General features: G+C 36.7%; 1 protein-coding gene across 1 annotated transcript in view; it reads right to left on the bottom strand.

Moving 5' to 3' along the window:
- The window catches only part of ELP4 (elongator acetyltransferase complex subunit 4), a 122,135-nt gene that overhangs the window by 94,227 nt on the left and 3,542 nt on the right, over positions 1 to 24,366 (bottom strand). The window contains exons 2-4 of the mRNA XM_042837218.1: positions 22,527 to 22,562; positions 15,913 to 16,034; positions 4,562 to 4,690 (exon numbers count right to left, since the gene is read on the bottom strand). Of these exons, the coding sequence (XP_042693152.1) occupies positions 4,562 to 4,690; positions 15,913 to 16,034; positions 22,527 to 22,562 (287 nt within the window). The remainder of the gene's footprint in view (positions 1 to 4,561; positions 4,691 to 15,912; positions 16,035 to 22,526; positions 22,563 to 24,366) is intronic.

The following is a 24,366-nucleotide window of genomic DNA, read 5'->3' on the forward strand; positions in this document are numbered from 1 at the left end:
AAGTAAAGAAAGAAAGAAAGAAAGAAAGAAAGAAAGAAAGAAAGAAAGAAAGAAAGAAAGAAAGAAAGAAAGAAAGAAAGAAAGAAAGAAAGAAAGAAAGAAAGAAAAAAGAAAGAAAGGAAGGAAGGAAGGAAGGAAGGAAGGAAGGAAGGAAGGAAGGAAGGAAGGAAGGAAGGAAGGAAGGAAGGAAGGAAGGAAGGAAGCAGCTCTGATTCTTACACAAAATGAAATGCTTTTTTGTTTCTATCTCAAACAATGGAATATTGAGGAGTGACCAGAACTGCTCCAATGATTTTGAACATTTTGCAGCAGGTTTTGTATCAACTTTCAACATTCTACTAAAAGGATTTTACTTTTTTTTTAAAGAGACCAATATATACATCTTATCAGCTATCTGAAAACTGAGGAGGCTTGTGTTTGTATGTAAGGAAAGCTTTTTAGAACAACTTCTGCTCCAATTTCAACATTTGCTATTCTTGCTAAAAACAGGAATGACAAAAGGTATGTTTTATGCTGAATTATTACACTGAGATTGCAACTTTTTTTTCTGCACATTGGGCAGCAAATTATTTAGTTTCAGCTCCAAATATTACATGAAGCATTTGATTTTCATTAAAGTTGGTGCTGTTAATAAAATAAGCACTATACCAGAAAAGACTATAGTCATGCCAGATATAGCCATGTATTTATAGCTAGCTTTCTGAAAGCAAGCATGCTATGTATTTCCACAATTTTATTGTATACTTCATTTTTTCCACATAGAGGAGGGCTCCTCTGAAAGTAATGCCTCCTATTTTATGATGTTGGCCCATGACATTAGAGGCAGATGGTGGTATGGCACTAAAGGGGCCCCTGAGAAAATGGCTTCTGTCATGGAAGCGTGGATGAAGCAGAAGTGTGCCACTGGATGCCAGCACGTGGAAAAAATTGTGCCCACTGACATTCAGTGATTCTTGCTGAACATTTATGGAGACCAAAGAGTGGATGTGAGCACAGGGAGGAGGTGGGTGGTGCATTTCAGAAGTGCCTACAGTGGGTCGCTCCCACTGCTGTAGTGAGTGTGGCATGCAGACTCTTGTCCATTACTGGTGAATATGGCTAATGGTGGTGAAAAAGAATGTTTTGTAGTTGAGAATTTCATCTACCAAATAGTGTTGTGTGCTTTGTAATGATTGGAGTTTTCGTGGACATAAATAGGAGGCATTACTTTCGGAGTGATCTATGAATATTAAACTGTTACAATTAGTATAATTTGGTTTAGAGTAAATATTGTGAAATAATTTAATTACTGGCTGTTAGGTCTGGTCAGTTATCAGAGAATATAACTAATAAGAATATTGCAGTATTTTTCCTACAAAAACAGAATAACCAAACTAAACCCCAACTTTTCATTATTTTATCACAGATTATTAATTTAGCATTAAAAAAGAAACAAAATGGCCAACACATAGTTATAAAAGTTATATCATTTTTACTAAAAGAACAGGTTCTGTAAACCAGCTTTCATTTATGTATCAGCAACTGAATTTTAAAGAAGGAAACATAGCACAACATAGAGGTCCAGCAAACTGAACTCTCAAAATTTTTTATGTAAAAGTACCTTTATTTAAAATGAGGATCCTGAAAACAATTTAAACAGGGGCTGTTCTTTGGCCTATAATCTATTCTTTATCCGGATTACAGATCAGAGTGTTTTTACTGCAATCTCTGCCAGAGCTCATCTTTTTATTGTGTACTTCCAAGCCCCCTTAATGTTTTAGAAAGGCCTTGACTAACTGAACTTTGATCTGATGTCTTCATTGAGAAAAGCTCCAGGTTGCCCATTTCAGATGCAAATCCTTACTGAGGCCCAATAGAGTTTAGTAAAGACAGCAAAAAAGAAGAAACAAGAAGTTTCCAGGATCCTCTTTGAGAATCCTGAGGCACATTGGTGTCCTTAATCCACCCTGCTGCATGGATTAAGGTAGGTGATAACCTCTCTTGATTCAAAAGAATAAGCACAGTGCCTACAAACTGGGTGGAGACTAGGATTTGGCTATAATAAAACACCATGCAATAAAAGCTCGGGCTATGCCAGAAGCCTATGAATAGGCCTCAATGTACTGCATTCCCAGGCTTAGTGGGGAAGCTTGCAAAAAGCCTACCTGAATCAAGTAAGCATGAATAATCTGCCTTAGCAGAATGACCATGGAGAGCGTGAAGCAGAAACTTTCCATTCCTCTTAAGTTTGACGTGATAAATTTATTAGTGGATTGTAGGCTCAGGCCTGTTCTTTTCTGGGCTCCTGTTTTGCACAAGGAGAAATACACTAAATTGTCAGTGAGCAGAGTGTGCTTTTATGCTACCGTCTGCTGTTAATGTTTCTAATTGCAATACTAATGTGCTAGAAATCTCAGATTTAGGATGAATCAAGGCAGAAAATTGATTTCATGCTGTGACAGTTTATATATTGCCCCAAGAACATAAGCAGTTCATTCAGAAAAAAAAAAAAAAAAAAAAAAAAAAAAAAAAAAAAACAGTGTTTTATAACAAAACAGGCTATCCATATACTCAGAAGTTTAAATTAACCTCTGGAACAGATGAAAGCTAACAAAGTGGCAATGGCACATCAAGCAAAACAAAATCTGTTACTCTGACAGACTTCTGATAAACCATCTATCTGTTTCTGATGTCCAGGGTACCAAAACATGTAAAAAGCAGTTGTGGCAATTATGAAGAGGTCTGATGTAATTATCAGGCATAAATATCACAAAGGCCACTCACCTAGCTGGCTCGTAAGAGGTGTAGCAAAAGAAAAGTTAATGTCTAAACTATTAACAATTATCTCTTAATTACTTGCAAATAAAAACTAAATTAGAACAAAACTAAATCAAGACTACCACCAAGACAACTTCTACTCAGCATTCTTACTACATGTACAGCCAGATCCTGGACAGAAAAGTTTTCTGCTAGCATGTTCAGAGTTCCAGTTAGAAGTACGACTACTTTCATGCTTGAAAATTTTTGATAGTAGCTTTTAAAAATGTACTAATTTCTTAGCTTGATCCATTTGGAAAATATGCCTTCAAATTTTATTCATTGTTGTTTTTTGTTTTTTTTTCTGCTAAAACAAAATTTTAAAGAATTAATTACAGCTAAAGCTGTTAATTAAACAATATTACCAAGTACTGTAAAGCATCCAGGGTACTGTAAGGCAACATCAAAAATTCTCCTCCATGAAGTATTCCTGCCACTCTACTAGAATATTCTGAAGTATCTTTAACACAGCAAGGTTAAGAACCAGACTTTTTATTTTTTCAAAATGAAATCTATGCATTAACATTTTGCACATTAGTTATTCAGAATGATCATATTCCAATTTAAAAAAGCTTCAGCAATAACAAGGAGAACACCCTGCCAAAGATTGATCACTCTATTTTGCATAAGCAAATTTTATTAATTGTGGACAAATACTGTAGGTATTGTATTGGAAAATACTCTAGTACTGGATTGAGTAATAACAAAGGGTGAGTACACACCTAGCCAAATTATTTGTTTTTCTGTTTTGTTAGAACATCAGAACACTACTTGTTGACCACGTGCAATTCTTTCCATATCAATGTACTAGGAGTTCTGTTAAATTTCAAATCAGACGGTTTATTTTGGGGATGGTTCAAAGAGGCACAGCAAGCTTCACAATAATAAAATTGATGAGATTATATGATTACCCTGGAGGCTGTTTGATTTGGCATGTCACCATATATAAGTCTTTTCTGACACAACTATATAGCCATGTCTGTGCAATTTCACAGAAAACCAAACATGCCAAGCCTTATAAGATCATTTTGTCACATTCCAATTATGTTTTTAAGAATATGACTGAACTTACTAGGCAGTTATGACTAAAACTAGAATTTATGAAACATGTGGGCTAAAACATATAGGCAAAACAAGTTTTCTGTTCCGGATAGTCAAAAATGCTGTAATTTTATTAAAAGTTGATTGTGCCATTAAATTAAATAAGAAAGTCACCAGCCACAGGAAAGACATCATTCACAAGACACTAACAGCTGTAAACTCTGAATGACTGACCACTGTGCTTGTTTCTTGTGTTCTCCCTGCACAGCGATTAGTTTCTAGTGACAGTGAAGTTGATATAATTTCAAGTGCTTACTTTAGTTGTTATGCACATGGCTAAGCAAGTCAACAGCTTGCTTCGACACAATGCTTGCATTAAAGAGATCTAGTAAGCACTGTCCATCAAACCTTCATTAGCCATTTGTGTACTGCTACATCTAGGAGAAGTTTCTTAGTGACCAAATCATTCCAGCTTTTTTTAATAATGCTCATTGAAAAATCCCAAAGCAATTCATTTGTCTTCTACATTTTTACTGTCTATATTAAATTTTACATTTTCTGTAAACTCTCAAATTCCTTTTCTCTCTGTATTTCTAGTAATTAATATATATATATCGTTCTAGGATGATTTACTTTACTTTCAGGAGGTAATCATGTAGCACTGTCCTGTGCTGGAAAACACTTGCTCTGCAAGAGGAACAGTTGTGAAATACCAAAGTCTTACCTCCACTTTTGGTGCATTTTGGTAGCGCCAGGCTATTTGCATAGAGTCCTGACAATCTTCAGACTTGGCAGCTGTTGCTTCTACTCGTTCAGTTTTGAAGTTATCATCAGGCAAAGGGGCTGGAAGTTCCTACAGGTGAAAAGTGAAGGAATGTCTACTACCTGGTTTTAAACTAATGGTTTTACATTGAGACAGGAGAGGTTTAGGTTGGATACGAGGAGGAAGCTTTTCCCCAGAGGGTGGTGAGGCACTGAACAGGTTGCCCAAGGAGGCTGTGGATGCCCCATCCCTGCAGGCATTCAAGGCCAGGCTGGATGTGGCTCTGAGCAGCCTGGGCTGCTGGTTGGCGACCTGCACACAGCAGGGGGTTGGGACTGGATGAGCACTGTGCTCCTTTGCAACCCAGGCCATGCTGTGATACCTGCCTAAACATCATAGCAGTTCAGATTTTTATCCAAAGAATGTATGTTGGCCATAATATGGTTCTCTTCATGTAGTGGACAGTTCCAAAGTCCATAAAAAAAACTTTAAAATAATTTTAAAATAATTGTTCTGAAAGCTCAGATAATATTAAGCGCAATTAATCTGTGAAATTATTACACACACACACACAAAGATTGCACATTTATAAGAGAATGCGGAATGGAAATACAATATTGCATGTGCTACTATACACAAACAGTACATCTCGAGCAGCATCCATAATTCCTGTTTGCCCATTCTTCTTCAAAAGCTGCTCTCCTAAACCATTCTGGAGAAGAGGTAAGCGCCTTGTATCGCGAATTTGCATTAAAGTCTATTTGATAATAAGTTCACATTTCCTTGCCAGCTTTTCTAAAACATTTAAAAGCATTCAACAGATCACAATAGCCTACAGGCACAGGCTGAAGATGACTGTAACAGAATGGTTTGAATCCTCTCTTCTGCTACCATCACACGTATCTACCAATGACAAATACCTTATGAACACAAACAAAGGAGCAAAAGAAAGGAACAGGTATTTAATTCTTAAGTTTCAAATATAAACATTTCTTGCTTGAAAAAACAAGCACTGCAGATAGGTGGACACAGACTTGGAATAGAACTTATCACAGACTTTCTGATAGTGCAGACTGTTTTGTACTGCTGAAAAAGCAGGGGGATGACAAACATTGCACTTATGCAGTGTGCTTCTACGTCTATGAGATGTGTGAAATACATCAATTTTCCGACCCATCTTTATCACTCATCTGTGGAAGATAGAGGGCAAAGCAACTCTTTATCTGCCTTGAACAGATCAAAACTGTGCTTAATCTTAGTTTTGTTTAAGTAAAGTCTTGCTAGAGTACTGAGATGTGGACATAAAAGAAACACATTGGAAAACTGTTAAAAGAATAATCTTGATTGAAATATGGGTTGTACACGAAACACAGAACATAGGCACAGTTAGTAAAAAAAAACCTATACAACTGTCTGCATGGGCAAAGATGGTATCAACACAGAGAAATAAGACAGATTAAATAAGAAAGATTAACTGAATCCATGTCAGCTTTTGCTTTATACTAATTTGGAATTAAATAACACAGGAGAGATGTAGCCCAATAAGTAACCTTACAAACAACATGCATTATTTTGTTTCTTCAATGTTAATTATCATAATACCTACAATTAATGACCAAATTGAGAACAAAGGCTTCTAATTTTGGAACAGTTGTTTCCCTCTCTCTCAGTGGTTGGCCAGTGCACCCTCTGAGATTAAAGGCATTGAAAACTAAGAAAACTTCTACGTAATTGCTTCAGTAAAGTTATAGGAAAGAACTGTATCTACGTATTTCAGCAGTGAATAATTTTAATTTATTTACTTTGCTTTAGCAAATGAATTGCAAAAGCGTTTGGGGAGGCTCAGATTTCCCTGTTCAAAAGTAAATTTCCATATTTTTAATTAAGGAAACAATGTAATAATTTACATTATCTGCCTTCTCAATTTCTGAAAGAATTTCTTTCTAAAGAATGAATCATAACCATATGTTAAAAAACAAAACAAAACAAAAAACAACTTGTTGATTAACTAGCCTGTATTTCCAAGGATGTTGTTCCACTCTTGCTATCAGCAGAATTGTGTCTATGAAGGAACAAAATGAGCTAAATATTAAAATAAGTTCCAAGGGAAAATGTTAAATGTCCAACTAAAACTGAAGTGCAAAATTCAGGTTATTTCGAATCTATTCCCTGAACTGTAAGTTTGCATTATATTTATTTGGACAGCTTTGTGCTACATTATATGGTATACATATAGCCCTAAGCAGAATTTGCAGGTATATTTTCCTTCCATTCACCAACATCAGCTGTCTCCCATTACTCTTTGCAACTTTTTATCACAGTGGCTAACCTGTGTTTCTCTGGAAAGAGATGTCAGACACGTTTTTGAAGATATCATCTAATCCTGTCTAAGCACTTCATCCCACTCCCTGAAATTCCCATTGTTTCAGCTCTCACTGCTGATGCCATCAGCCACCACCTCACCCTGCTGTACTATGACTGGACAGCTATTGTGCCATCTGCAAAGCTGAAAGCCAGGAAATGCCATGGTTTGCCACTCACCTTACTGCAACTTAAAGAGAAAAACATTCCCAATCTTTTCCTAAGGGCATTGGATAATTTCCTCCTCCAGAATCATCAGCTGCATTGCTGTTTTTTTGACAAAAAATTTGACGAAGAGAAGTTTGAGACAGGGACACTCAGTTATATATGTTTGCTCTTATCACAGACAGTGCCTTCGTAGTTTTCACACCGAGTATTTTATGCTAGAACAAAGCAGAGGTCAAGAGAATAAGAGCCGAATTTCCCCAAGCATTACTGGGAATCTGCAAGCTCCTCCAATGCCCATGTGACACCAAAAAAGTTCCTGCCTTGCACTCAAACACAGAACCGTTCCTTCTTGCATGGCATGATGCTGAATGGGAGATGTTACAAACTGAACCCCAGGATCAGCTGTCAGGCAGTTAGCACATGGGGTCAGCTCAGCTCCATCTGGCGCTGTCTTCTCCCTTGCTGCCCTACAGAAGGGACCAAGAGCACATGAAGAACTCTCACACCAAAGGAATACTTATTTTCCCCAGCTGTTTTTCCACAACCTTTCACCCAATAACTACTCTGCCTAGTTGAACAACGTATCCTGGATGTACCATGTTCTTTTGTCTCTAAGCAGGAAACAAGTTCATGTAATACACTGGGACTCAAAACATCACTGGTGTTACTTGGTCTCACAGCCATATCATTTTTTTATCCCAATACTTTAAAGAAGAATATCCTGGATCATTCTTGCATGAGGTGGTTATGAACTTTATTGCCTCTGAGTAAGCTTCTTAAATATTCTAGCTGCAACCTGGAAAAAGCAGTCTGCCTTTGGTATTTTGAAGACCAATCGCTTCAGCTCTACTGCACGCACTAACTTGGTTAAATACATTGTACTTAAGTGTGAACAGGAAACATATTTCATATTTCCCACATATTATCTAAGTATATTGGTAATGTATGTTTTAGGTAAAGGTCCACGAGCAGAACTAGTAAAAATTGTTGCCCTCCAGATTTGCTTTTTAATATCATCACTATCACCCCAGCTTCTATTAAAACTTTTTCCCCACTATTTATGCTAACCTGCATGAAAGAGAGGCAAAGCACTGTTTGGATGCATGTCTATGCTGATGGGAAGCCATACATTCATTAGCCTGGTAGAAGACTAAATAGAATGCATAAATGGCTGCTAATGCGGTTATTCCTTGGGATGTACAGATTCACGTTTCCCAGTACATAATTAAAAAAACCCAACAAACTGCAAGTAGATTCTTGTAGAGCCACATTTGGAGAGGGAGAAAGTTTAAAATCAGTTAATAGACCTGGGATGAGGAGAATTAGCAAAGAACACAAATAAACCGACTCTATGGACAGTACTGAAAACACTGATATTAAAATAATCCAAACAGTCCTCTTCTCATCTTTATTATAACTAGAAATGGAATAAAAGGCCTTCCCTTATTCAGGCACCATTCAAATTATATGCTGTTCTTTGTTTCAGGGAAGTAACTCTTTGCAAAACTGTATGCAAGTGACAGCATACATAAGCAAGAAAAACTCAGGTGTGTTGACAAAGATAAAGGCTGTGTGGCTGGGCATGTACTGCTCAACTCTTCAGTGCTGTGAAAAGTTTCCTTATGGTCCAAGAAGCACAAAGCATTCAGCATTTCTCAGGTCTTTTATTTTCATTTTTTTTCAAAAGAAGGAAAAATATAAAGAGTTACAGAAAGGGTGGAGCAGATCAACAGCCAAACCAGCCCCCAAATACTTCTGTCTCAGTTGTACAGAAATAGAACTGAAGGCAGTACAGTTGGACATGCATGGAGAGCAGTGGAGGACATGGTTTCAAAGAGTGACATTTGAAGACAACTGAGCCTGGGCTTTTCCTCAAAACATCTGAGTGTGGAAGATTGCCTAGATTTGCCCAGAGAGGCTGTGATGCCCCGTCCATCCCTGGAGGTGTTCAAGGCCAGGTTGGATGGTGCCCTGGGCAGCCTGGGCTGCTATGAAATGGAGAGGTTGGTGGCCCTGCGTGTGGCAGGGGGTTGGAGCTTTGTGATCCTTGAGGTCCCTTCCAACCCTGGCCAGTCTGTGATTCTGTGATAGCAAATCGGGGCTTTAGCACATCTTCTCTCTCTTTCTCCCTGATCACTTACTAATTACAAACACAAACATTAGTTTCCAGCAGTCTTATTAAATCATCATTTGTTTGAGAACTAGACATCTCTACCATAAATAAAAAGCACTGGAAATTCTGCCGAGGTTATCAGAAGGATAACTCCATTTTGATAATTTCTGAATCCAAAAACGATTCAGAACAGTTTGCCTGTTTAGAATTAAATCAATCTATATTCTTAAAATGAAAATCAGAATTTTGGAATAAAAGACTAAAACATCTAAAAGTTACTTCTAGAATCGGGAACTGAAAGCGCTCATTATAAAAACAAAAGACAAGGAAGATGAGAGTTAATTTGTCAGCCTATATTATCTCCATTCAACCTATTTGTGCTTAAAAATATCTCAGCTCCCACATCATACAGCTTTGAAAAGCTTTGGGACTGACAATTTTGTGGCATGACTGTGTCAAGTCCTGAGAACTGTTACATTCTCCCAGGCTAAAAAAAGAGAAGTCCTGCATAAGGTATATATAAAAACAAAACAAAACAAAAACCAAAAAACAAAGCATGTAGCAGTGCATTAGTTAAAATATATTAAAAATGTCTATACAACATTACTTGGGGTCAAATAAAATACATCTGCTACGCAGCATGAAAACACAGAAGGGAGACAAGTGCTAAAGTTATTAAGCATGGTTTGGTTGGGGCATCCATCCATGTCTAGAGTGAGATGCAGTAGAACGGAAAAGCAAAAAAAAGAAAGAAGAAAAAGAGAGAGAAAAAGAAGTTTTGGAAGTTTTTTTTTCCCAAATTAATTCCTTCCTTTTAAGACAAGGCAACAAACGGTTTACCTAAAGTGCTCAGACAAATGACAATGCAACTACAATATTTTTCCCCACAAAGCAAGCTGATGACGGTTTTATTGCAAACAAGAAGCAATTTATTCCGTTAATAAATCTTTTATCTGCGTAATGAAATGATGTACAACCTGCATCTGCTAGCAATCTAGGTCCTTCTGTGTTCTCTGCCACATTACTTTGCTTGCCTTGTGTTGGCAGATGCACTAAGAAAAATCAGATTCTAACAGTTTGACCTCTCTCACTTCTTATGTTCTCTAGGGGATAATAAAATCCAAGATACAATCCCACAGCAGTTAATGAAGCTTAACCTCACACCCTCTTAATTACCAATGCATTACACCAACCATAGGCATCATACTCCTCTCTAAGCTATTTTACATTGCTAAAGAAGTACTACTGTGCTATTATTTAGCAACATAATCCAAGCTGTATGTGAAACCCCACTTATATAAAATCCTTTGATCCTTATGGGTTTTGATAACTGTATAATTAAGAGTACTTAAGAATTTGAAACATTGTCTATTTCTGCAGCAATAAATACATTGTGCACACAGTTTTATGCAGCTATCTCACAATGTAATATTGTCACAGGTCTGGCTAAAGAAACATGGGAAATAAAAAACTGCAATTCACTGTTGATCTCTACTTGCAATCATATTTAAAGAGTTTAAACTCACATGAATTTGAGGCTTTTTCATTATGTTAATTTTTAGTATTTAAAGGACACCAGATGGTAAGTAAGGAAGGGTAAATATTTTCTTTTCAATAATGCATTATATAAATGTCAGTTTAAAGGGCCCTACTCCCAAAAGGGAGGAGGATTCTGTTTTGATTGTAAACACTTGTGAAGACAAGGTCTATTGTTAAAGAACACAAATGACTGGATATAGAATTTTTTCTTTCAGAGGCCCTTGCACCACAATTTATTTCCATCTCCAGGTAAGGCCGTTAGCTGCACGGAAATTTTTCTTTGACATTCAGAAGTATCAGCCTCAAAAAATGAGAATTGTGTGAAGAGAAAAAGGGAGGTAGAATTCCACTGCTTTATGCAATTTAAAAAAAAAGCAGTTAACTGAAAGTACTCTAAGAGTTTTGTTTTGTTTTAAACCGAATGAATACATTCTTTGCTTCACTCACAGAGAAGTTCACCCTACAGCCATGCCATTCTATAGTAACTCTTTGCTATTACTTCCTCCCACTGTGGCTCCCTTTCACAACACTGAAAACCAGGAATGCATGAGAATATTAGATAATGTTTTCTTACTTATTTCATCATTTTCTGAATCAGTTCATGATTCCTTTTTAAAACAAAAACGCAACAAAAAGGGGAATGTTGGACCAAGAGAACCAATGTGAAGACACTAAATAAAAGGAAAGTACCCTTACCCAAACTTCTCCAAACTCTGCTGCAGTGTATAACGCCCTGGCCTGAACAGGTTTCATACCAAACAACAGCAAACATTATTCGTAAACAACTTCAGGGATAGTGAACTATTGCTCCCAGTGCACAACTGAGAATATGGATTCTACTAATTAACTATTCTACGAGGCTTTTTGGTAATTTCTCAACACTGAAGCCTGAAATTTTGCTTATTTTAAAACTACTATGTTTGCACCTACGATACATTTAATAGGCCAGGAAAGATCTCTGTTTAAAAATAAGCTTATCATTTCAGTAGAAAGGTGAAAGAAAATATCCTAATAAGCAGACAAGGATTGGCAGACAGGAAACAGGAAATTTAAGCCTGGTTCTGGAAAACCTTTTTATTGAATTGGTCCAAACATCTGACAAAAGATGAAGCTTTACACTCCTGAGAGTTCTCAGTGTGGGGACCTCGTAACAGGATTTCAATCCTTTCAAACAGAAGTGACTTATTTTCCAGCATACCTCTTCACACCCATGTAAAATGTGTCAAGTTCAAAGTAGTTCTGTAACACTGAAAACCGGAGTACAATTAATATAATTAAAATATTTGAGCTTAAGCTTTTTTCTTTTTTGGTGTGTGTACTTGCTTGGTTTTTTTCAAAAGAAACCTGGAAATAACAAGAATATGTTTTGCTAATTTCTGCAGTCATCTTCTCAATGGGAAAAGAATAAGTGTGCATCTTCTATTCCTCAGGTCAAGTCAGTTTAACCAGGGTGCTGGAGACTGAATTTTTGCAGGCTTTTTCAAACAGCACACATAAGCAAACTGTTATATTTCAAGTATACTTTCACTTTTGTTGTTGTTGTGGAAAACATTTGGGATAAGGTTTTTTTGTTTTTGCTTGTAAGTAAAACTTTCTGCCAAGTCTTTTGACCTTGCTTTCTTTCTTTTTCTTTTCTTTTTTTTTTCAATGAGCCATTATACTCCCCCACATGCACCTCGCAAATTCCTTATCAAGTGATGTTGCATTTTTCTCTTTCCACTGCGGTTCCCTTATTGTACTTAAAAGTACAATGATATCAGACATACAAGGTAAAAACTGAGTTGGTGACAGAGCTCAAGGGGAGATGTAGGACTTGACTGGAGGTGGAATTCTGGGGAATGCGTTTCATTTTAAGAAGGCTGTCCTGCCTAATCTAGATAGGAAAAGCATCCTCTTTCTAAGTAGTACTCTCCTGGGCTATTCCAAAGTAAGTTTTCGTGGACTACTAGTTTGGAGGAAATGTTCTTTAGCCTCTGTTCTTGCATGTGAGCCTCCAAAAAGACCACCTTGAAAGTACAGAAGTACATCTGTGGGGATGTTCAAAAGAATACACAGTCCCCTTGTTAGCTTTTTCTTTCAAAAACGTTAAGATTTCCTGTGCAACAAACATAGCCATATATTAAACTTTGCATTCCATTCTCAAACATATGCACTACATAAAACTTCAAAACAATTGGCACAAATTTGAGAGTTTTGAATTGTAACAATAAAATTTATAACCACTGAACACACCGAAACTAAGCAAACACTCAAAAAAAAAAAGCATCTTTTTTTACCAATCTCTGTTTTTGAGCTTGAGTAAATAGTTTTTCATAATTTGCAGTCTAAACTCAATCAGATTTGGTACTGAAAATGGAACACCAAAATATAAGAAGGCTGAAGGAAACATTATTATTGAATTAATTTTGCATTTACCCATGCAATCAGTTTTGTTTTATGATCGATCAAGGAAGTGTACCACACTATTTCTTATATTGTAGTCTATTTGATTCCCACTACGTATGCTCTTATAGTAAAAAGTTATCCTTTGTTGAAGAATATAAATTGAACAAATACTTTCTAAAAACAGCATGTATATAGTTCTGTAGGCTTTACCAGAGGTGTATAATTTTTCAGCATTACATCTTAATGCCAATTTCCTGAAGGAGCTTTGACTACAAAAGGCATGAATATGTTTTCAAAGGATGATGGATAAATTGGTGGGTGGTAATATAATATATCTTAGGCAGCTGATCAGGGCTTTTTATCCACTGCTTGTCTTTTAGTTACACACAATTTCAAGATAATTATGGTCTATGAGAATGTCTTTTCCCCTTCCTACTACCAGCAATATTTGTCTTGGTTATAGGTTCAAGAAACTTCCAATCACATCATAAAATTAGAATAGGGCAATTATGGCATCTCAGCAGAGATCTATAGATAGGGTGACCACACAATAAAGACATAAGGCACATAAAGAATTGTCTTCATGTACAATGGCTGGAATACTGTAGAATATACTGAATCCATACTTCAGTTTTATAAAATAAAAAACAAGCACAAACAGGTTGACACATATCAGAATCAATGTTGCCTTTCCAGCATACGGTCCATTCAGACATTGAAAATAAATTAATTGCTAACCTCATTAAATAAAACGCAATCTTATTCTCAGCGGTCAGATACGTTGTCTCAAAAGTCTGACTTCATTTTTCTGCCAGGAGAGGACTTGAAGCACCTGAAGGTCCTCTCTTTTAAAGGTCGAGTAAAGCAGTTTGCTTGTATGATTTGGACACCTAACTGTGGCCAATGCCAGTCTCAGACCAACTCTGCCAGGTGATGTCTTTTAAGATAATACATCCTCGCTTTTCAAGAAGTACCTCAGCTTGCCAACTGTGAAAGCACATAATTTTCTAGTTTGATGCCTAGCATATTACAGGGTTACTTCACTGAAACAATTTCAAGACAGCAACACAAATCAGAGAAATCAACTCTATTGCACGTTGTCTATTAAGTAAATGAAGTATTGAACAGTTGAGGTAAAAGTAGAAAAGCACAGGCAAGAAAACAGCTGGATATGTAAAAACACAAATGGAGGAAGAAGACAAGACAAAATTGTTCTACAAATGGAGGAGGAAGACAAGACAAAATTGTTTTCTTCAACTTTCCTGCAGTAACATTGTCCACCTTTTCAGAATTAGTAACACCACCACAGAGGAAGGTAGTTGCCATTACCTAGTGGCTATCCCTAAAAGTAAGAAGGAAAGCATTCCAAAATCAGACAGCAGAGCTCAGTGAACAACATCAGACTGACTGACCAGAACTTCAAGCTGGTACAAAGACGGAAGTACTAACAGTGCCTGTTAGCAAGCAACAGCTGAACGAACAGGAATCATGAAAATTATGACAAGCTATAAACAATTTATTTGAAGGTGAATAAAGAATGATGAAATCCACATTAGGTGGTTAATGTTAAGACATTTGAATACAATGCACTAAATTTATTACATTTGATAATTTGATTTTAATGGGAAAAAAAACCAAATGCAATGAGGCCCATCAGTCAGTGATTTTATTAACACTTATGTAAGCACAGACATTAGTAAAAATATATTTATTATGTAACTCATAATTCACAATAAAATTCTAACGTATTTGTTTAGATTATACTATAAAATAAAAGAATACATGAGAAAAATTTAATTTCTAAATCAAACCTTTTTTAGGATGAAGATGGTTGAAAAAAAAGAGTTAAGATTTTTCTAACTACAAGCATATCATTTCACTAGGAATACACATTTTCATGAATACTGGAGATAATACTGAGCAGATGAGGCACAATCTACGATCACCAGGTAGTGAAAATGAAAAGCAATCATCTTGACCAGAAATAGTCTCTGAATACTCTTAAAGAAAATGCCAGGCTACACTTGATGCAGAAGTAATCAGCAAATTATACATTACTTGTGTTATCAGAAAAAAAGAAGCATTAAAAAGATATAAAATATTTAATGAAATGTTCTAAGAGTACCCCCATACTTCTGTATGTTTTATAGTGTCAATGAGGACTGTTTCCCTATAGCGGAAAGTATCAGTGTGTGATTAGAAGCTCATCGAATTCTCAAAGGAACCTTTCTATACAACCTGATTAAAGATGACCATATCTCCTGGTATAAAAAAGCCAGTCAGAACGAAAAGTCTGAATAAAGGAGGTTTTACTTTAAGATGTTAAATGCTATTCTTTTTTATAGGAAACTGCAAAACATATCTGTGCAAATTGTATGCTGCTTCTCTCCCTCCCCAGTACATTAAAAGTTGCTCCACTACTCTGTATTCTTAGATTGTGGACAGCAGTTGGGTTTATTCAAGCTATTCAATTTAGCCAGCTCGTCGGTCTGGGTTTTCTCCAAAATCAAAATGAAGGATAAGCAGCTTCTAGACTGATCCTCAGGAAGATCTCATTCCATTTTTTTTTTGCAGAAGCAGGCTAGCAAGTTAAATTTAATTCCCAAATCTGGCTAGTGTAAATACTTCCGTACTTCCCAACATATTCTTGTGGATCACCAACATGAATTCACTTGTTACTATATAAATTTTACTTAAATTCATCAAGAAATTAGAACTTCACTAGCTAAAAGCTACGAGTCTTTACCTTTAAGATGTTGGCTGGAGGGTCCTGAGCAGAAGCAACAAACAAGTCATGTCCACAGACAACTCCCTCTGCGAGAAAATATTTCAACAGCAGACTGGAGTAAACCCCATATTTATCTTCCTCTGTGGAAACAAGAATGTTTGTAAATAAAAAATTCCAACCAAACAACCAAAAAAAACAAACAGCAAAATAAAAACACCCGCCTGTATTTTCATGACATTATAAAAAACCCATGTAATGTAGATGTGACATAATAAGTACAGTATGAATAGAAAGTTTTAAAAGTAACATTTGATAATGGTGTATTCCTAATCTTCCAGGAGAAATAGTTCTTGCTCACATGGCTGATTCTAGAAATGGATGACAGGGAACAAGGCTGGAGTAGTTAAGGATAATTTTTTCTTCAAATTTTATTTGAAATGCTGAAAAGTTGAACTGCAAGAATGACGTGCCAGGGAACAGGATATAAACCTTTTCACTGACCCTTAATTTATTCTGTTGACTGATAGATTTATTTGTAGTGTAATGGAACAAAATAAGGTTTTACACTGACACACCCTTCTAAACCATGCTTTGCAAATCAATGAGGAATTTTCAATTTATCAAATGAAAAACATTTCCATTTGGTGTGACAGAACATCACTTCAGCATTAGCTTTTCCTTTCGTCTTCTTACTGTGATTTTCATAACAGTAAACTTAAGAGGAAAAGCAGGAAAATAAATACTGGGGAGTGATCTAAATATAAAACACCTTATGGTCTGCTACAGTACTCAAAGGATTAAATGTGTCTCAGAGAGCCTTTACAAACAGTGTATCTTGAATTGTTAAAGTCAATGCATCTGTAAGAATCCCTCAGTTCTTCAATTTGTCACATAGAGGATGGCTTTTTATTGATTCATTTCTAGGTCACTAAACTTTTGTGGTATTCAAAAGATCTAAAGTGCACCCATATGGGGCTTTTCTGATAGCATCCATTGTGCCCTGGCTTCAATAGTTATGTTACTATTCAAAACCATAGGGGTACAGCTTTCTTTTTCTAAATAAACAAACAAACCAGTTAGCACAGGTATTTCAGAAGCTCGCTGATTATTTTGCTGATAATTTTGGTGAAATATTTACAAGTGTTTTTCTTTGTTGATAACTTTTGGACTTACTATTTGATGGCTAGGATACATTCTCAACAGTTACATTTATTCTTCCAAAGCTACACTGAAAGGACCATCTCCATTCTATACATTAGGAACCAACACTTAAGTGTGTTTCAGTCAGCCAAGAAACTTAAGAAAAGCCCAAATCTTTATTCTTAGCCTCCCTACTAAAGAGCTGTCCCACCAGCAGCCTTCATTGTGAAGTTCACTCTCTAGCTAATAAGGCGCATAGACAAATGAGACTCGTGCAGCTGCAGTCTCTTTTCTGGGCCCAGTCACCACAAGTCACACAACAGTCCATAGCCTTCTCTGATTCTTTTTGAACAAAGAGTATTCTGCAGCTAAGTAGCAGGTGAGTAACTAGTGAAGCGTGAAACTATACAAGGGAAAGAGATTATTTACCTACAAGTTATGCATATTGTCTACAGGACAAAACCTCTTCTGATCTCACAGATAAGAACACAAAATAGTTTATTGTGACCATTATGCAGTGGCCTTTTACCACAACAACTTGCTTTCATGGCCAAAACAGACGTCAAGAAAAAGCTGTACTGTCAGTACCAGCACTGTGAATTCCAGCATATAACCATGTTGAAAATAAAGGAGAAAAAACAATTCCTATTTATGGATCTTCTCACCCCTATGCTGTACAGGTTACTGAACACTTTACAGACATTCTGAACATCTTTGTGCACGGACTGCCTTGTACTACTCAGAGGGATCAGCAGTGGAATTAGATACAAAATTTTAAGGCTTGGAGCTTAGAGAGAGCACAGAAAACAAAGAGAGAAGGTATGAGAGAGGAAATGCAACTAAAATCTCATGTAATGATGGAAATTTTATGTCTATATATGAGGCATTACTAACAAAAAAGTCTCCAGCCCCAACCAATCCCCCTGCATCAGAAGTATTCCTGTTCCAAGATGGGATTGAGGAGAAGCACCAACACTTGGAAAGCAACAAAGAGCCAGGAACAAAATTGACCGTAAGACAACACAGTATAAATTCCATTTATAACTACTAAATGTCTGCATATTGAATGGCATGAAGGTCTTTGAAAAACTCCAGAGATCATTTGTACCTTAATTACTTCAGACGATGAGAGCTATAAGAGGAAAAAAATAAGACTGCAGCATCGTAACGTACAGATAGCTTTTTTTTAATCTGCTGCACAAAGGCAGACAGGTTGCCCTGGAGCTGCCAGAAGCCTGTCATAGCCTATCAGTATTGATCATTTTTTCCCCAGATAGCTGTATGGCACGGTGCTGTGACCCAAGGTGAGTCTTTGTGAAGCGATGAAACATTTCTCCAAATTGCCGCAGGTTATAAGATGCGATTATTTTAATCACCCGAAATTCCATTTAAAAGATACTTTACTAATGTCCACATTTACGAAGCTTGAGGGGATATGCTCTGTGTCACTTGCATTTAATTAGCACATGCCAAAAGTGAGTTGTCAAACATCCAAGTCATGATATTTGGCATACTTCAGAAAGGTAAATTCTGATAACTTGTATTTTGTATAATTATATTTAGCAAATCACTGTTTTGTACCTCCCTGGAGATTACCTTTTTCAATTTTAAAAAGATGATAAGTTCAGTTCCACTGACAAGTGAGGAGGGCTCTTACCAGCGAGGCTGAATAGCACGTCTAACAAAAATAAGAGTAGCTAATTAAAGTAGCTGAAACTGCTTCGAGGCCTAGACTGAACAGGTACAGACCTGCTTTTAACTAAACAACGTTAACTTTTTATAATTGACCTCAGCTACCAACAAAAACCCTCCCACTGATCGTCTTTAAAACATTTAACCATCAATGACCTTGTCAAGGCTACAGCATCTTAAAGGTACGTAGGAAGGGGGTCTTACAGAGTACCCAGGGCAGACCCGCACCCCTTCACTATACAGTTTGTTTGTTATACCAACAAGGCTTATGCTTATAAAAAGAAAACAACTTTGTTCAGAAAAGTCCTCTTAAGGGTAACATACAACAGGTCTGAGTTGCTCAGGCAGTGGGAGGAAAGCAGTGTGCTCCATGAGCAGCGGTACTATTTGTTTTGGTATGAAAGGGGACACTTCTGGAAAGCAAATCCAGAGCACTTAAAGGCAAGACGGCAAACAAGTGGTTGCACAGCCATATGAAACAACTTGATAGTGTTCAAATTTCATTTCACCCAGGAGTTGGGATGGCTGTTTCACCACTTTTTATAAACCCATGTACAGTAACACCTCTGGAAATTAAAGCATCAGTTAAAAACAACAGCTCGCTATATCACTGTATAAAACAAATAAACAGGAAGTTTCTGGCTCCTCCACAATCTTGAGTAAGACAACCATGTACTCTCTAATTTTCTTATAAATAAAAGACTGTCGAAAGAACATACTGTAGAATTAAGTCCAACTGGAAATCATGATGCTCGCTATTATGATTTAAATTTAAGAAAATTGAGCACTTAATTCAAACAATATTTTAGTCTTATCAAGTAACCTGTGCCATTACTACGTCTCCAGAATACAACAGATAAAATAAATATTTTAATATCCTGAATCTACTATTATTTGGTTAAATTAACCAAGATAATGTGTCAAATAATGAAGATGAGCATTTAATTTGCAAGGGAAGCTAAGCTAAAAGTAATGCAATTTTTTCTCGCCTTAGAGAATGTTGAAGGGAAGGAGAAGAATTTAACCTTTTAATAACACTCGGAGTACAACGCATAAGGATCTTCCTAGGAGGTTTATCACTGACAGCTTCAATCCTGTATAATATTAAGCTTGCCTAGACTAATCTCATGACAGATTTTTTTTTGTATATTGACAGGATATTCTAACAATGCAGTTACAATTCTACCTGCACCATCTTTAAAAATTAGTCTAAAAGTTTTTAGACTAATGAGTCATGAATAAATATAGTTCTCCCTTCAAGGCTTTTGGTATATAACTATATGTTTCAAAATAATATATGGAAAGTCTTATTTGGGAAAAAAAAAAAATAGTTTTCAAAGCTTAAAGAGAAACTCTCCTTCGTGTTTCTTTAAGTTTGCTAACATCACAAATACACAGCAATGCACTCAGAGGGAAAAAAATCCAGGCAAGAATCCTGTCATTTTCAAATCACCGTGTCTCATCATCTTTTTCGTTAGAACAAAAAACCTCATTCTCTTTTGCATTCGTTTCATTTGGAGCCATTTAGATGAGATCAAATGGATACCTAACCCCACACTCAAGAGTAGCCAAAGGCAGATATAGAAGAGGTAGTAACTGAACAAGCAAATGTGATGCTTCAACCAGGCACGTACTCAGCCTCCCACTGCGGTTCAAGGACTTCCTAAGCTGAACTTGGTATCCGTGCACTTAGTAAGCTTACTCCTCTACACAGTTGCTTAACTTCCCACTGAGACCATGATTTTTTTAATGTTCACAACACACAATGGTGAGGTATTTCACCTTTTAATTGCATACTGTGTGAAGAACCATCACCTTATTTTGTTTAATGTTATGGCCAATAGGTCCATTTGAGACCACCCAGTTCTTCTAGCGGCAGGGACAGTAAATATTATAATGGGAAAACAAAACAAAATGTTCCATAATCTGTGATTTCAGAAAAATACGACAGGTTCTAACTTCTTCTCTTTTATTGATAGCAAGACTGCAGCTCTTCTCAAACTGTGTAAGAAAAGTAAGATCTACACTGACAGCAGTAAGACATAAAACTTCAATCACTGCTTCTGGGTTCAGAGAAACGTGGATAACATTTCATGAGAAAAATAAACTCAACTGGTATTCTCTGTGCCAAGAAAGGCCAAACACTCTCTTTTCTGCCAGGCTGGATGGGGCTGTGTGCAACCTGCTCTAGTGGGCGGTGTCCTCCCTATAGCAGGGGGGTTGGAATTAGATGATCTTAAAGGCCCCTTCCAACCCAAACAATTCGATGATTCTAGTCCTGACTTTGCAATCCTTCTCTCCCCCCTTGTGCTGGCTCAGGTACACATCTCATACATTAGTTAGCCAACTCAGGTCACTAACCCAAGAGAAAAGTCTCTGCTTTTCTGCAGCTGTGTTGGTTTTTTTCCACCTTAGGAGCTGAATCAGCTCAGCAAGAACTGAAAAGCACTAGTTGTAGCCCAGGGAACAACAAGATAGCATGGCCAAGAATAGGGAGAGGAATTTGGACAACTTCTTTTGGCAACAGTGAACTGCTGTACCAATTCAGCATTCTCAAAAAATTTAAATGGCTGCCACTAAACAGATGATGGCCTACAAGAAATTAGGTAATGTCAGTGATTTTTTCTGGCAGGCAACTGTTCAAATTACTTAGATCTCTACCACAATATACAGAAGTTTATAGGGTTTTATTTAAAGATTGAGATTTTCTAAGATACACTACAATAGCAACCTGTCTTTAAACAGCTACCAATGATAGATAAAATGTGGAACTAGGAATTAGAATTACTGTAACAAGCCATAATTAGAGAAATGACCTTGCTTGCTGGGAAACTGAAAATGCTGTTCAGCTTCTAGTGGAGGGTCACATAAGCCTTACACAGTTAACTTGTCACAGAAAGCAAATTGAATATAAAGCTCCACATATGATGAAGAGCATAATTTCTATGTAGGTTATGTGCTTCTAGAAGCACGACCCAGTCAACCATTATTTTTCCGCCTCGACCTTTAACCAAATCTTCTATGTTTGCCGTCAAGTTGTAGAGCACAAGTCCAATGTTGCAAAAAAATGATGTTTCAGAATAAATGGCAGCAGGTCACTAACTTTACATAGTTCTGACTGTTACACTTTAGTTGAGGAACCTGGGAAGTGTTTCTTGGCTCTACATTCCCATACGTACCCTGAGGGTATGAAGACAGGATATATGCATACAACTGTCCTTTTATCCTTTGATACACCTTGACCTAAGCGGAAAGGAAATCTGGGCATCACAGCTACAATGTAGACATGCAACAGTTTTGACGTAGTCTGCAAAGGGAAATTCCTTGAAACCTATTTAATCATCTCAGTTTGTCTTATTCCCTTTCTGACAGAAAGCAGGCTCCCACCAGCTTTCTCTTAGCCAATTCTGGCAACCAAACGATTAAAAGATTCTGTATTTCCCATCTTCCTTAACAAGCCAATTTAAAAAGAAAATCCATTTGCTATGATAAGAAGTCTGAATCATTTAGAAAACCTTGGATCTTTTCAAACAGGTCCTAGGAAGTTTAGAAATTTTCTAACCATGCTGCTTTTGAACAGAATCCCCCGTGGAAACTCAGACCTGTCTGAAAGCAGGGTTTGGATCCATATCCAGTCATTCTCGAAACAGAGAAAAGTCCACTCTGAAAGCTACCCAAGACAAAACACCTATTCTTAAATTCTCAGCTTAATAAACATTGAAAAGACAGGTTATTTAATATATGGAAATGAGCAAAACGGATCGAATATGGCTTTATGTATTCATATATTCTGTACTAACCAATTAGAAGAAGGGTTCCAACAGCTAAGCCTCCACCTGGAAAGAAAACAAAATGAACAATAAAGTAAGACTACATGTTAATACTATGTTAGAGAACAATTAAGTTTTCTTAGTTTATAAGTCAAAGAAAGGTGATAACAGGGAATTTAAAAATATAAAAGTGAACAACATTTTAATTACCTTTGCAATACTTCCTACAATTCTCTATTATGAAATAATTACACATTACATGTAATTATATATTACACATTACAATTACTTTCACAAGATACTGTATTATCATCATCGTCGTAAAAAGATCCTGCAGAGCTCTGCACAACCATACTCAAGTACCACAATAATGATTTATGCTCTCAGCCCGTGGATTTCCCCTTGGATGACTCAAGTAACAAAATACTTTCCAAGTGACACCCGTGCTAATCACCAGTCTCACAACTTCCCACTGAAGTCACCAGGCAAAATCCTGGCTCCAGTAGTTTTCATCATGCTACCGCCAATAGACAGAGCAATAAGGCAGGGAGGGTTCCATCCAGTTAAGCTTCATTAACATTGTAACACAAACCTCAGAAGAACACGATTAACGTCTCCTTTAGAATGCCTGGGACGCAGCAACCACTCCGTGAATGCAGATGATTGAAATGTTTGTTTCAAAATAAATTTTGACCAATTTATGGTGGAAACTACTACTTTTTTTTTTCCTCATTGCTTAGATAGTTGCAATCGATGCTCTCGTTCCAATCACAGATGATGGAGTGAACAGTAAAAAGAAATGAATACATCCAACATATTTTGATACAAGGTTTCTTATCCCATCCATCTCAACATAAAAAGAAGATAATCTATGAGCTCTTGCTCTGATTTATCTGCTCCTCAAAGAAAATACAGGTACAGTTAAGTAACAGTGGTTTAAATGGTTGTTGCAAGAGGGAATTTTAACAGAGAAGGGGAAAGATGAACCCATATTTTGCTTTATCTGATGAGTAAACAATTTTACATTCTGTATTCCAAGAGAGAATATATTGAAATAACTGGAAGGCAGATTACAAATATTTTACCAAAGAAACACTGGGATGGTCATACATAACCAGTCAACCACTGTGCTTTGTTTGAAGGAAACTGCAGTATGTCTTCTTAATTGCTTCCTGCTCTGAAAGCAAGCTGGGAGCAAACTGAATCGCATCAGCACACCACTCAACTCTTGTGATGCAAGAAGTCAATTCTGGACTCTGAAGATGGACTCTGAACAAAGCAATTCAGTCTATCAATTCAAGCACTCATTAAACTTCACTTGAAAGTGATTCCAGTAGGGACTGGATGAATTTCTTCACCTTCAGATCTGCTGGCAGCACCCCTGAAGTTGATCTACAGCCAGGAGAAAGAGTAAAGCAAATTTCTCTCCCATAGGCCAAACAGTTGCCAAAGAACTAACTACTGCAGCCTCTGTTTTGATTGAGAGACAATGGATTCTGCATTCATCACTGATTTACGGGAACTAATTTCTTACTCCTTGATGCCACTAAGTGACTACACTTCTATGGATTCTCTAGTAAGAGCCATCTGATGACTTAGAATGCAGTACAATTATACAGAATATCATCAGAAGGATTTCCAAACGATATACATCCTTTGCCATTTTCACTCTATACCTACTAAGTCCAAAATTAAGTTACACAAGAATGTTGGCAGGTTGGATGAAAGAATATTTGAACAATTCTAAAGGACTCTTACTTGACAAATACCTGACAAGAAGCAGGCTACCATAATCAATAAAGATAAACGAGGAAGAGTTGTACAGCTGCAGAAAGTTAGATGCTGTGTACAGAACTACACAACTAAAAGG

The sequence above is a fragment of the Centrocercus urophasianus genome, unplaced genomic scaffold, assembly GCF_019232065.1.
Source record: "Centrocercus urophasianus isolate 14NV4802_14NV808 unplaced genomic scaffold, USGS_Curo_1.0 seq_7, whole genome shotgun sequence".
In the NCBI taxonomy this organism is placed as follows: Eukaryota; Metazoa; Chordata; class Aves; order Galliformes; family Phasianidae; genus Centrocercus; species Centrocercus urophasianus.